Genomic DNA, 12,111 nt, shown 5'->3' with positions numbered 1-12,111 from the left:
GCAGGATCTCCCGCGCATGCGCAGAGCGTCAGAAACGCACGTGATGACGTCTGGGCGGATGGGCGCCTGCAAAAGTAGGCGAACCGAGGGGGGGGGAGAGGGAATCCGTAGTGCCACACGATTTAGATTAGCTGGATCTAAATCGCGCCTCACAGCTGATCGTCTGATCATTTATTTCGCTACCGGTTCGGGCGAACCTGTTAGCATTTTTTACTAGCGGTTCGGACGAACCATTCCGAACTAATAGCATTTCACCCCTGCTATAATCTCCTTCATCCTTGGCTGGGTGACAGCTTCCTTGTTACTCTCTGCAACTCAAAGCCTACAAGGTAGAAATTGAGAGGGGGGGGAAGGATCCCTGCAGGAATATAGAGGTTAAAAACAGCCCCCTCCCATGCAAAAACAGGAGGCTGCACTCTGCTTTCCCCCCCCCCTGCATCATCACACCACATTAGGAAACCCCAAGAGCCGAGCCACAATTAAACCCCGATCGTAAACCTCAGTTACCCTCCTTCCTTTCTGCTGACGAAGGAAGCTAAATTCAGATTACCTTTTTTTTCTTTGGAGTGGGGGGGGTGACCTCTCGTCCCTTCGGCCAACACCCCCCCCACCACCTCTGGCTCTTTAAACAAAAGCAGGAAGCAAGTTTGCAAACATTCCCGATTGTTTGCTCCAAAGGTGAAGGTGGAAGCGTTCGGAACGAAAGAAAGTGGTTCCGGGAGAAGCAACCAAAAATTTAATCGACTCGCAGGGAGGATGGGAGGAGCATTCAGGAAAGAAAAGGGAAAAACAAAACAAAACAAGGAAGCCAAAATCCTCGGGAAACTTTCTGTTGTTTTAATTATATTACGAATTATAATTATTGTCTTACTAATATAATTGCAAAGTGGTTAACCAGCTGGATGGGGACATTTTGATCCTGCCTTATCTAAGCCTTCGTAGTGTTATAATTATTGCCTTATTATGATTAAAGGTAACGGTTCCCTTCGCACATGTGTGCTAATCGTTCCCAACTCTAATGGGACGTTGCTCATCCCCGTTTCAAAGCCGAAGAGCCAGCGCTGTCCGAAGACGTCTCCGGGGTCCTGTGGCCGGCATGACTCAACGCCGAAGGAAGGTGGTTCCTATTTTTCTACTTGCATTTTTTACCTGCTTTCGAACTGCTAGGTTGGCAGAAGCTGGGACAAGTAACAGGGAGCTCACTCCGTTAGGCGGCGCTGGGGATTCGAACTGCCAACCTTTCTGAATGACAAGCTCAGGGTCTTCGCCACTGAGCCGCCGCGTCCCTACTATTGATTTTATTATTTACTTACTATTGATCCCTACTCTTATTGATTAGTGTTGATAAAATGAGATTGGACAGGATTAGAGTTTAGGGACTAGAAACCTTATTATCCTTATCGCGGATGTTAAATGGCTGTGTGCCGATGTGAGAAAGGGAAATTTGCTCCGCTTCTTGTATTCTAAGCCTTCTGCCGTGCAAGGATGCCTTTCAGGTGGCTGTTCAAATCTCCTTCTGTTACAGGGAGTCCTCGACTTAACGACAGTTTGCTTAGTGACCGAAGTTACAACGGCACCGAAAAAAAAGTGACTTGCAATGTTTTTCACACTTACGACTGTTGCAAGTAAAGTCGGCGGGGAAGCCCCATTCACCGAACCAGCGTGTGACTGATTTAAGAACTGCAGGGATTCCCTTCAATAACTGTGGCAAGCAAGGTCGTAAAATGAAGCAAAACTCCTCTTAACAGTGGTCTCATTTTGCAAGGGAAAGTTTGGTCTCGATTGTGGTCGTAAGTCGCGGACTACCTGCCTAGAGCTGTGTCTATTGAGATCAGAATCCTTGCTTATCATCATCCTCGTTTAACGATCTCAGAATCCTTTGCAGGGTGTAGTCTGGGCAACTGAATGAATCTAGCAGAGTGTTTTACTGGCCCATTGCCTTTCTTGTTGCCAATGAGGAGTTTTGTTCAGCAGAATTATTCTCATCGTGCCTCTAACTAGGATCCAACTCACAACCTCCTGATCCTAATCATTTCATCTATTGAGCGACGGTCTGTCAATCAAGAAAAGGAGCAGCATCTTACCCTTAGGGACCTTCCTGTCCGCCGCCTCTGCCTTCCCGCAGACGTCAAGATCCCACCTCTCCTGAGGTTGAGTCTCCAAGGGTCTCCCAAGCTGTTTCGGCTTGACTCCTATATCTTCTCCATCGTCAGAACCTCCTTCCACAATCGGCTGTAGCCCCGGACGGGACCTCTTCATCCGGGGTGGGATTTCCTTCGCCCCCACAAGTGTCCATTGGCCCCCGGTTCCGAATCGCTCATCTCTTGCCCGGCGCGACCGTCGGGGACTCCTTGACCAGGATGCCCCCGGTGATGGCTCAGGTTGCCCGCCTTGGTGGCCAGTTGGCTGCTCTGCTTCCGATGACGGAGGTCCTTGAAGGTGATGATCCCTCGTTGGACACCGAGGGGAGGAGGAGGAGAAGGCTCCTTGGGCGGACAAGTGGGCAGCTTGGTGGTCTCCTGTCCGGCTCCCCAGGAGAGTTCGTGAGACGGAGGCATCTCTGTGTCGGGAGAAAAGATGATCAGCCAATCACTTTGGTCCTTCTTGGTGTGGAGAACGGGCGGCGCGGACGCCATCTTCTTCCTCTTCTGAGCCAACTCATGGAAGGAGGTGATGACCTTCTTAGATGTTTCTCCTTGTGGTTCGCCGCGGTGGAACGGGTGCTCCACAGCTTCAGGAGGGACCACTTCTGGAGTGAGCTTCCCCTCTTCGCTTCTCTCAACCCCTGAAGACCCCTCTTGGTCCGAGGGGGGATCGGAGGAGGCACGCCTCCAAAACGAGACCTCGCCGGCGGGGCTCGGTTGGAGTTGATGTCCACTTGGACCAAGGCGACGCTGTTGGACTTGACCTCGCGAGCAGGGAGCGCGTTGCAGTTAGAATCTACTTCCGCCCCACGAGGGGGCACCACCGGCACTGCGGGAGGTGCCCTGCAGGGTCGGACAGGGGAGGAACAAGAGGAGGAACTTTGATGGACCCAACCTGAGATGATCCAACTAGGACTTCCGGACAAGGAGGAGAGCTGTCAAAGGAAGATTCTGGTGAGCTGCTGCTGTACAAACTGTCTGGACTATCCCAGATATGGACCTCAGGATGTCCAACTCGGGGGACATTAAGGTTTGGACCTCTCTCTTGGGGGTGGACCAGAACGTTTTGCGTGTCCTCCAAGGGGACAATATTGGTTGGCTTTCTGGACTCCGGGCCTCTTCAGCAGGGAAGGGCTTGCAGTAGACCGAGACGGGAGACTCATCCAAGCTGAGGTCCGAGCACTGCTGATGGATGAAGAAGTTGGGTCTGAAGGAGATGCCTCCTCCTCCTCCCCTCCTCTTCTTCTTCCTCCACTTCTTCTTCATGGTTGACCGTTGGGCAGTTGGCCAAGGAAGATGGAGACTGGAGGCCCTGCTTGACCTCAGATGATACGGGTGAGCCTCACAACACCGGCAAGTCAACAATGGGTTGTTGGAGTTGGCGTCCACCAGGCTGGGGATCAGGTGACCGCCATGTTCCTCGCATTGGTGGCAGTCCATGCTCCTTGGACGGGCCCAAGGTGTTGGCCTCCTCCTCCTCTTGAAGTTCTGGGCGCCTGGAGAGGTGGAGGCCCAAGGAGATGTGTGCAGGTGAACGTGGTTTAAGTTGCAGATCAAGCTTTTTTTGGGAGACTGCATGGCTCCTGGGCAGGTGGAGAGAGGAGAGGCGTGGAAGGCAAGAGCCCGTCTGTTGTCTCTGGAAAGGAAGATGGAGAAGAGAAAGGTAGGAAAAACAGGTGGGGAGAATGGACATCACTGCTTGGTCTACTTCCCCCCTCTCGCTATCTCAACCTCAACAACTTTAAGGTAGGTGGATGTCAAGTTCAGGGTGCTATCCCTCCCTCCCTCCCTTCTTCCTTTTTCATCTGTTTATCTATTCTTCCTTTATTCTCTCTTCCTTCCATCTCATGTATCTACCATCCTGCCTTTCATCTCCATCTGTATCTGTTCCTCCTTCCAACTCATCTCCATCAGTATCTATCTCTGTTCCTTCGCTCCTTCCTTCCCAGTCTCTCCTTTCTTTCCTTCCTACCAATTCCTCTCTTCTTCTTCCTTCTTTCCCTCTCAGTTCCTCTCTTTCTTTCCTTAGCAATTCCTCTTCTTCCTTCCTTCCTTCCTTCCTTCCTTCTCAGTTCCTCTCCTTTCCTTCCTTACCAATTTCTTCTTCCTTCTTCCTTCCTTCCTTCCTTCCTTCTCAATTTCTCTCCTTTCCTTCCTTAGCAATTCCCCTCTTCTTCCTTCCTTCTTCCTTCTTCCTTCCTCTCAGTTTCTCCTTCTTTCCTTACCAATTCCTCTCTTCTTCCTTTTTCCTTCTAGTTTCTCTCCTTTCCTTCCTTAGCAATTCCCCTCTTCTTCTTCCTTCCTTCCTTCTCAGTTCCTCTCCTTTCCTTCCTTAGCAATTCCCTCTTCTTCCTCTTCCTTCCTTCCTTCCTTCTCAGTTCCTCTCTTTCCTTCCTTAGCAATTCCCCTCTCTTCTTCCTTCCTTCCTTCTTCCTTCCTTCCTTCCTCTTCCTTCCTTCTCAGTTCCTCTCCTTTCCTTCCTTAGCAATTGCCCCTTTTTTCTTCCTTCCCTCCTTCCCTCCTTCCTTCCTTCTCAGTTCCTCTCCTTTCCTTCCTTACCAATTCCTCTCTTCTTCTTCCTTCCTTCCCTCCCTCCCTCCGTCCCTCCCTCCCATGAGCTCATTCCATTAACACAACCCCTCCCCAACACCCATTTGCAACTAAAATATCGGCAGATGCAATCGGTGTGTTGGGCAGAGCCAGTGTGCTAAGCGGTTCCTCTTCTATTATTCATCAGCCTGAGATATATATATATATATAGGAGGAAGCTCACTGCTTCCATTCTCTGTCCATCGGCTCGTCACAAGAGACCATCCAGACAGAAACCCAATATTTTTAATGTTGCCTTTTTGTTACATTTGTGTTGTATTTGTGCTGATAAATAAATAAAGGGAGACTAGTATAGATCTATTTCAAGCTATTTAGCTCTCATCAGCTAGCCATGCCCTTACTGGGATTCGAACCTATGCTGTATTGCATGTTAGGCATGTGTGGCCTAGTGGTTAACACATCTGCCTAACGTGTAATACAGCCCAGGTTCGAATCCCAGTAAGGGTATGGCTTAGCTGATGAGAGCTAAATAGCTTGAAATAGATCTATACTAGTCTCCCTTTATTTATTTATCAGCACAAATACAACATACACACACACACACACACACACACACACATTTTCCAAGCTATTTCCACACTCGGCTCGTTCACCGTTTCCTTTCCAAAGCTCTATTCCCCCCACCCACCCCCGCCCCAATGCATCACAAACACCAGGAGGATAACCGCCTGCAGAAGCATTGTACAGAGTCCCCCCCCTTTTGGAGAGCCCTGAGTGCCCATTCTCCAGGTAGACTGCTCTTGGCTGGGGAGGATCTGCTCCTCGCCCAAAGCTAACGGATCGACGCTAAAGGAGATTTACAAGCCCGCTAAGACGGAGCCTGCTTTGTCTGTTTCAAGTGCGCAGATTGGGGTGGGGGGTGGGTGGGGGGTGGGGACAGGCTGTTCTTTGCCGTGTCTTGTTCAACCTTCACCGATTCAAGGAGAGAAACCGGGGTTCTCTTGGCAACAAGGATGCCGGGTGGCAGACCCCTCCCCTCACCAGCCCCCCCCCAGCTCCCTCCCTGTCTACAGATATCTATCCTTCCCTTCCTTCCCTTCCCTTCTTCTCCCCTTCCCTTCCTTCCCCTTTCCTTTCTTTTTCTATCCTTCCCTTCCCTCCTTCCCTCCTATCTCGTTTATCTATTTCTCTCTCTCTTTCTACATCCTTCCATCTATCTGTCTATCTATCTATCTCTTCTCTTCCATTCCCTTCCCTTCTCTTTCCTTCCTTCCCTCCCTCCCTTCCTATGTCTGTCTGTCTGTCTGTCTCTATATATCCATCCATCCATCCCATCCATCCATCCATATCTATCTAGCTATCATCTATATCTATCTATCCATCTATCTATCTATCTATCTATCTATCATCTATCTATCTATCTATCTATCTATCGTCCTACGGGATTGGGTGGCATATAAATATATTAAAAGTTAAAGTTAAAGTATCTATCTATCTATTTATCATCCATTATATCTTCCTTCCTTCTTCCATCCATCCATCCATCCATCCATCCATCCATCCATGTATCTATATATCTAATCATCTCCATTATAACTTCTTTCCTTCCTTCCTTCCTTCCTTCCTTTCTTTCCCATCCATCCATCCATCCATCCATCCATCCATCTATCTATCTATCTATCTATATCATCTATCTATTTAATGATCTCCATTATATCTTCCTTCCTTTCCCATCCATCATCCATTCATCCATCCATCTATCTATCATCTATCATCTAGTTATCTAATCATCTCCATTACACCTTCCTTCCTTCCTTCCTTCCTTCCTTCCTTTCCATCCATCATCCATCCATCCATCCATCCATCCATCCATCTCAAAACCAACAATCGAGAAGTGGAAAACATTATCTACAATTATTGCAAAAACCCTTTGCACACTAAAAATAATAATAACAACAATAATAATAATTTTGAGATCCATTCTCGCTCCGCTCTGCCGTTTGGCCACATCGGATAGTAGCTACTTTGCAAATCTGCTTCCTTTGCAAACAGGGAGTGGGGGAAAAAACCCTCTGATGTTGTTTTCCTTCTGTTTCGATATTTCTGCCCTGCAGGTATTCCACAGAGGTATAAACCGAATTCCCTTTTTATTGGGGGGGGAGGTTGGCTAAACACTGCCCCCACCCCAAGGTTCCAGCAAAATCACCATAAATGGTTAGAAAAACAAGTCCTTCCAGATCCCTTGGTGGTTGGCAGAGCAGAAAGGAAGATAAAATAACATTTTCAACCCTCAGCAGACCAGAATATTAGAATCAAATCCGAATCGCTGACGGTTGTGTGAATATGTCTTTGCTTGTACCCAAGAATATCAGCTCCACAGACTAAATCTTGCTCCAGCCAATGATGCAATGCCCAATAACTATGGAAAACACCCCCCCCAAACTTTAAATTTTAATTCCACCCCCTAGAAAGGCCCTCTGAAGAAGCTCAGAGAACCTTCCTACTTTGGATTTAATGCTACGGTACTAAATATTTTATGGATAGGTTTTTTTTCCCTCTCTCTCTCTCTCTCAAATCTCAGTTCCTGGCTTTAATATTGGGGTTCAGCTCTGCTTTTAGCCTGGGAAGGGGGCTGCTGAGCACATGGGGGAGGGAGGAAAACTAGCATTCGAAACCCAGATCTGGGACCTGTGACCACTAGGCTGACCAGCTCGAAAAGCAGGAAAGACACCCCCCCCTGCACCCACCATGGGAAGGAAACAACAGCCAGAAGCAATTTTAACCAGATTTGGGGGGGGGGGGGCTGGTGGTTGCTTTTCTGCAGGCAGCCACTGCAGAGAGATGACATGGCAGGCAGGCTTCCAACTGGTAAAGAAGAAGGGGGACCCCTCCCTTCCCGCTTCCTCCTGTGTCGTCTCTCCCCCCACCCCCCAAATAAAACAGATGGAATAGAAGATCTGGGGACACCAATTCCTGATTTTGGGATTGCCTCTTGGAAAAGTGGGGGGGGAGGAGGAAAAAGTGGGGGGGGAGCAGGGGAAGGTCTTTGGGGTGTGTCCGGAGTCCGAATGGCGACAGCTTTGCATCCTCAAAACCCCCCCACCCACCCACCCCCATTTCCTCTCCCTGCAAACAAACATTGGATGGAGGGAGAAGAAAGGCGGGGGGGGGGGGAGCAGTGCAGAGGTGCACACATCTGGGGCAAGGATGCACATTAAAAAAAAAAGAATAAGGAAGCAGGTGGGACATACCTGAAGGATGCTAAGAGAGGGGGGCCGTGGGGGGGGGAGCTGGTTTATTTCTTGGTCCTGTCACTCATCCTCTCCTCCATCCATGACTTGGTGCATTTCCAAACACAAAGCCAGACTGGTTTTTTGGGTGGGTGGGAGGGTGAGGAGGGGGCTGCAGCTGCTGCTGGGTGTCGGCTTCAAGGACACTCACCTGCCTCTGTCTGTCTGGCTGGCTGTCCGCCTGTCCTTCCCTGATCTCTGCTGCAGGGTTGGGTTCAACCCAGCCCTGCCCAGCCGTGCCAGCTTTCCCCACCGGCTGAGCTCACCCAGCGAAGCAGAGGAGGAGGAGGAGCCAAAGACAGCTCCCATTGCAATTTCTCTCTCCACCCCACCCCCCCCGCACCTCACTTATTTAACGCTTGCTGTGCTGGAACTAAATCGGTGTCTCCAGGAGAGAGACGCCAAAGGGAACCCCGGAGGTCATCCAGCTCAACTCCCGTTGGAATGGAGCTGAAGTTGAACACACATACACAAACACACACATCACACACACACACAGATAATTTAGATAGATGGATGGATGGATGATGGATGGATGGATGGATGGATGATGGATGGATGGATAATGAAAATAGATTTGATACATATAGATGAAAATAGATTAGATGTATGGATAGATAGATAGAGAGAGAGAGAGAGAGAGAGAGAGAGATAATGAAAATAGATTTGATACATATAGATGAAAATAGATTAGATAGATAGACAGACAGATAGATTAGATGGATGGATGGATAATGAAAATAGATTTGATACATAAATGAAAATAGATTAGATAGATAGATAGATAGATAGATAGATAGATAGATAGATAGATAGTAGCAGACAGACAGACATACATACATATAGATTAGATAGATAGACAGACAGACAAGATAGATAGATAGATAGATAGATAGATAGATAGATAGATAGATAGATAGATAGAGATAGAGTAGAGAGATAGAGATAGAGAGATAGAGATAGATAGATAGATAGATAGACAGACAGACATATAGATTAGATAGATAGACAGACAGACAAGATAGATAGATAGATAGAGATAGATAGAGATTGATAGATAGAGATAGAGATAGATAGATAGATAGAGATAGATAGATAGATAGATAGAGATAGATAGATAGATAGATAGAGATAGATAGATAGATAGATAGACATATAGATTAGATAGACAGACAGACAGACAGACAGACAGACTGACTAGATGGATGGATTGTTGGATGGATGATGAAAATATATTTGATATATATAGATGAAAATAGATGATAGATAGACAGACAGACAGACAGAGAGAGAGAGAGAGAGATGAAAATAGATTAGATAGATAAATGGATGGATGGATTTTGGCCTTAATGGCATTTGTGCGGATAGATTGTTCTTGCGCAGCGAGGATTAGTGACGCTGTTTCTTTCTTTAATGTACCTGTTGTTAACCATAACCAAGTTTTTCACCGTCCACTTTATCTTTTATTTTTTCCAGAAATTGGCCATGCAGTGCTTTGTTCTGATATTATTATTATTATTGTCGTTTGTTGTTGATTTAATTTTCAATTCGATTCAGTTTGGTTCTGGTAAAAACTTAACAATTCATGTCTTAACCAATGGGCCCAAGAGCTAAGGTAGTATTATTAGTATTATATCTCTTTTACTCATTAAACATGAAAACTCAGTCAACTGAACATTCAGAAATGCATCACAAATACCAGTGACTGGTGCTAATAGTTGATACAGTTTGCTGCCAGCATCCTGAGTATCAACCAAGTATTTTCTTAAAATATAAGATGTTCCGAGTAGCAGTTTTTTTGCAGCTCTGCTGGTGTTATTTATTGCAGGAAGCTGCAATTTGTTGATGTGTTTTGCAAATTCTTGGACATGGGTAACTATCACTGTCACGTTTCATCCATAATCACGTAATTTTGATGGCCAGGTCGCAATATTTCGTGATTTTCCCCTAGTTCTCTCTTTCGACTCTGGCGGTAAAGGGATATCGATAAATTGTATGCTTCGACCCACTACAACTGTGTTATCTGGCGTGTTGTGTTCCAAATGATGATTTGCCCTGTATTTGAAAGTCCCACACGATCTTCACCGTCTCGTTTTCAACAACTTTTCCCACTTTTATTATCCCGTGAGTTTCTGGATACAGCAAAAGTCGTATTCTTTTTACAGAAGGACCAGTTGGATTAATTTAGCACTCGGGTGCGTCTAGCTTTGCAATCATTTTCCGCGATTTTGATTATGAGTTCTGACTTTGTCCATTTGCAAGGGGCAGGAAAATTATCTCTTTATTCATTAACATGAAACTCAGTCAACTGAACATTTAAAAATGCATTACAAATACCAGTGACTGGTGCTAATGGTTGATACATTTGCTGCCAGCGTCCTGGGTATCAACCAAGGACCTTCTTAAGATGATGATTTTATATATATTTTATTCATTAACATGAAACTCAGCCAATTGAACATTTCAAAAACGCATCACAAATACCAGTGACTGGTGCTAATGGTTGATACGGGTTGCAGCGTCCTAGGTATCAACCAAGGACTTTCTTAAAATATAAGATTATATTATATTATCTCTATTATTATTATACTTTATTCATTAACATGGAACTCAGTCAACTGAACATTTAAAAATGCATTACAAATACCAGTGACTGGTGCTATGGTTGATAACAGTTTGCTGCCAGCGTCCTAGGTATCAACCAAGGACCTTCTTATGATGATGATTTATTATATACTTTATCATTAAACATGAAACTCAGCCAACTGAACATTCAGAAATGCGTCACAATACCATTGACTGTGCTAATGGTTGATACAGATTGCAGTGTCCTGGGTATGAACCAAGGAGTTTCTTAAAATATAAGATTATTATATATTATCACTATTATTATATACTTTATTCATTAAACATGAAACTCAGCCACTGAACATTCAGAAACGCATCACAAATACCAGTGACTGTTGTTAATGGTTGATACGGTTTGCTGCCAGCGTCCTAGGTATCAACCAAGGACCTTCTTAAAATATAAGATGTTCCGAGTAGCACAGTTTTTTTGCAGTTCCACTGGTGTTATTGCAGGAAGCTGAAATTTGTGGATATATCTATAAAATTCTTGGACATGGTGCCAAGTGACAATGGGCATCACTTTTTACATGTTTCATCCATAGCTGTGTAGATAATTATTATCATTATTATTAATTATCTCTTATTCATTAAACATGAAACTCAAGTCAACTGAACATTTAAAAATGTCTCACAAATATTGACTGATGGTTGATGCAGGTTGCCATTACCACATAATTGTCATTATATGATTGCTGTTGTTATTATTATTGGTGCTTTATTCTTATGTTCACTTAACAAACTGCATGACTCACTTAACAACTTGACCACTGTGGCAAACAAAAGTGATAAAACCAGACAGCACTCAAGAACAGCCTTGCTTAGCCACGGAGACTCCGGTCCCAGCTGCTGGCGTTAAGATGAGGATTATTTTCAACTCCGTTCCCTGACATGGTTTGACAGAGAAGGAAGGAAGGAGAGGAGGAGGAGAAGAAGGAGAAGAAGACACTTTTGAGCAAGAAGAAGACACTTCTTAGCAAGGAGGAGGAGGAGGAGGTGGAGAAGAAGAAGAAGAAGAAGGAAGAAGGAAGAAGAAAGAAGGAGGAGGAGGAGGAGGAGACCTTCCCTCGGTTGTCTCTTTTCAACACACAAAATCCATTTGGAAAATAATTTATTATTGGTGGTACAGAGTCTTCCAACCGACCCCTTAAGACACCGCCAGCGTCAAAGACCAGTAACGTCCAAGCAGCAACTCGTCTGTTCCCTAAATCCACTACAATGCCAATCACCCCCAGCCGTCGACCCTTGGGGGCAAGGATTCACAGCCCCCTGGGAGGCTCAGGATGAAACAAATGGGAAAAAGCAGCATACATCATCTTTTAATAATGACCTTTGCAGGGTAGAATGTGGACAACTGAATGGAGTTCAGTGCTTACTGGCCAGATGCCCTTCTTGTTGCCAGAGTGGTGTTTTTTTCAGCAGATATATTCTCAGTGTGAACAGAGAAATATCTTCTTTCTTTCTTTATCTCTCTCTCTCTCCTCCCTCCCTCTCCTTCTCCC

The 12,111-nt window shown here is 45.7% G+C and overlaps 1 protein-coding gene across 1 annotated transcript; it reads right to left on the bottom strand.

Moving 5' to 3' along the window:
- Nucleotides 1-1,564: 1,564 nt before the first annotated feature.
- RUSC1 (RUN and SH3 domain containing 1) lies at nucleotides 1,565-3,901 on the bottom strand. Its single transcript, XM_032234284.1, is given in 6 exon segments — nucleotides 1,565-2,379; nucleotides 2,382-2,922; nucleotides 3,055-3,328; nucleotides 3,331-3,404; nucleotides 3,491-3,671; nucleotides 3,674-3,901. Coding segments are annotated over 6 exon segments (1,464 nt in total). The 5' UTR covers nucleotides 3,723-3,901; the 3' UTR covers nucleotides 1,565-2,034.
- Between the last annotated feature and the right edge of the window lie 8,210 nt (nucleotides 3,902-12,111).

This window comes from Thamnophis elegans, chromosome 17, assembly GCF_009769535.1.
Source record: "Thamnophis elegans isolate rThaEle1 chromosome 17, rThaEle1.pri, whole genome shotgun sequence".
Taxonomy (NCBI): Eukaryota; Metazoa; Chordata; class Lepidosauria; order Squamata; family Colubridae; genus Thamnophis; species Thamnophis elegans.
The sequence above is the reverse complement of the archived record's forward strand: the minus strand, read 5'-3'. Positions and strand labels throughout refer to the sequence as shown.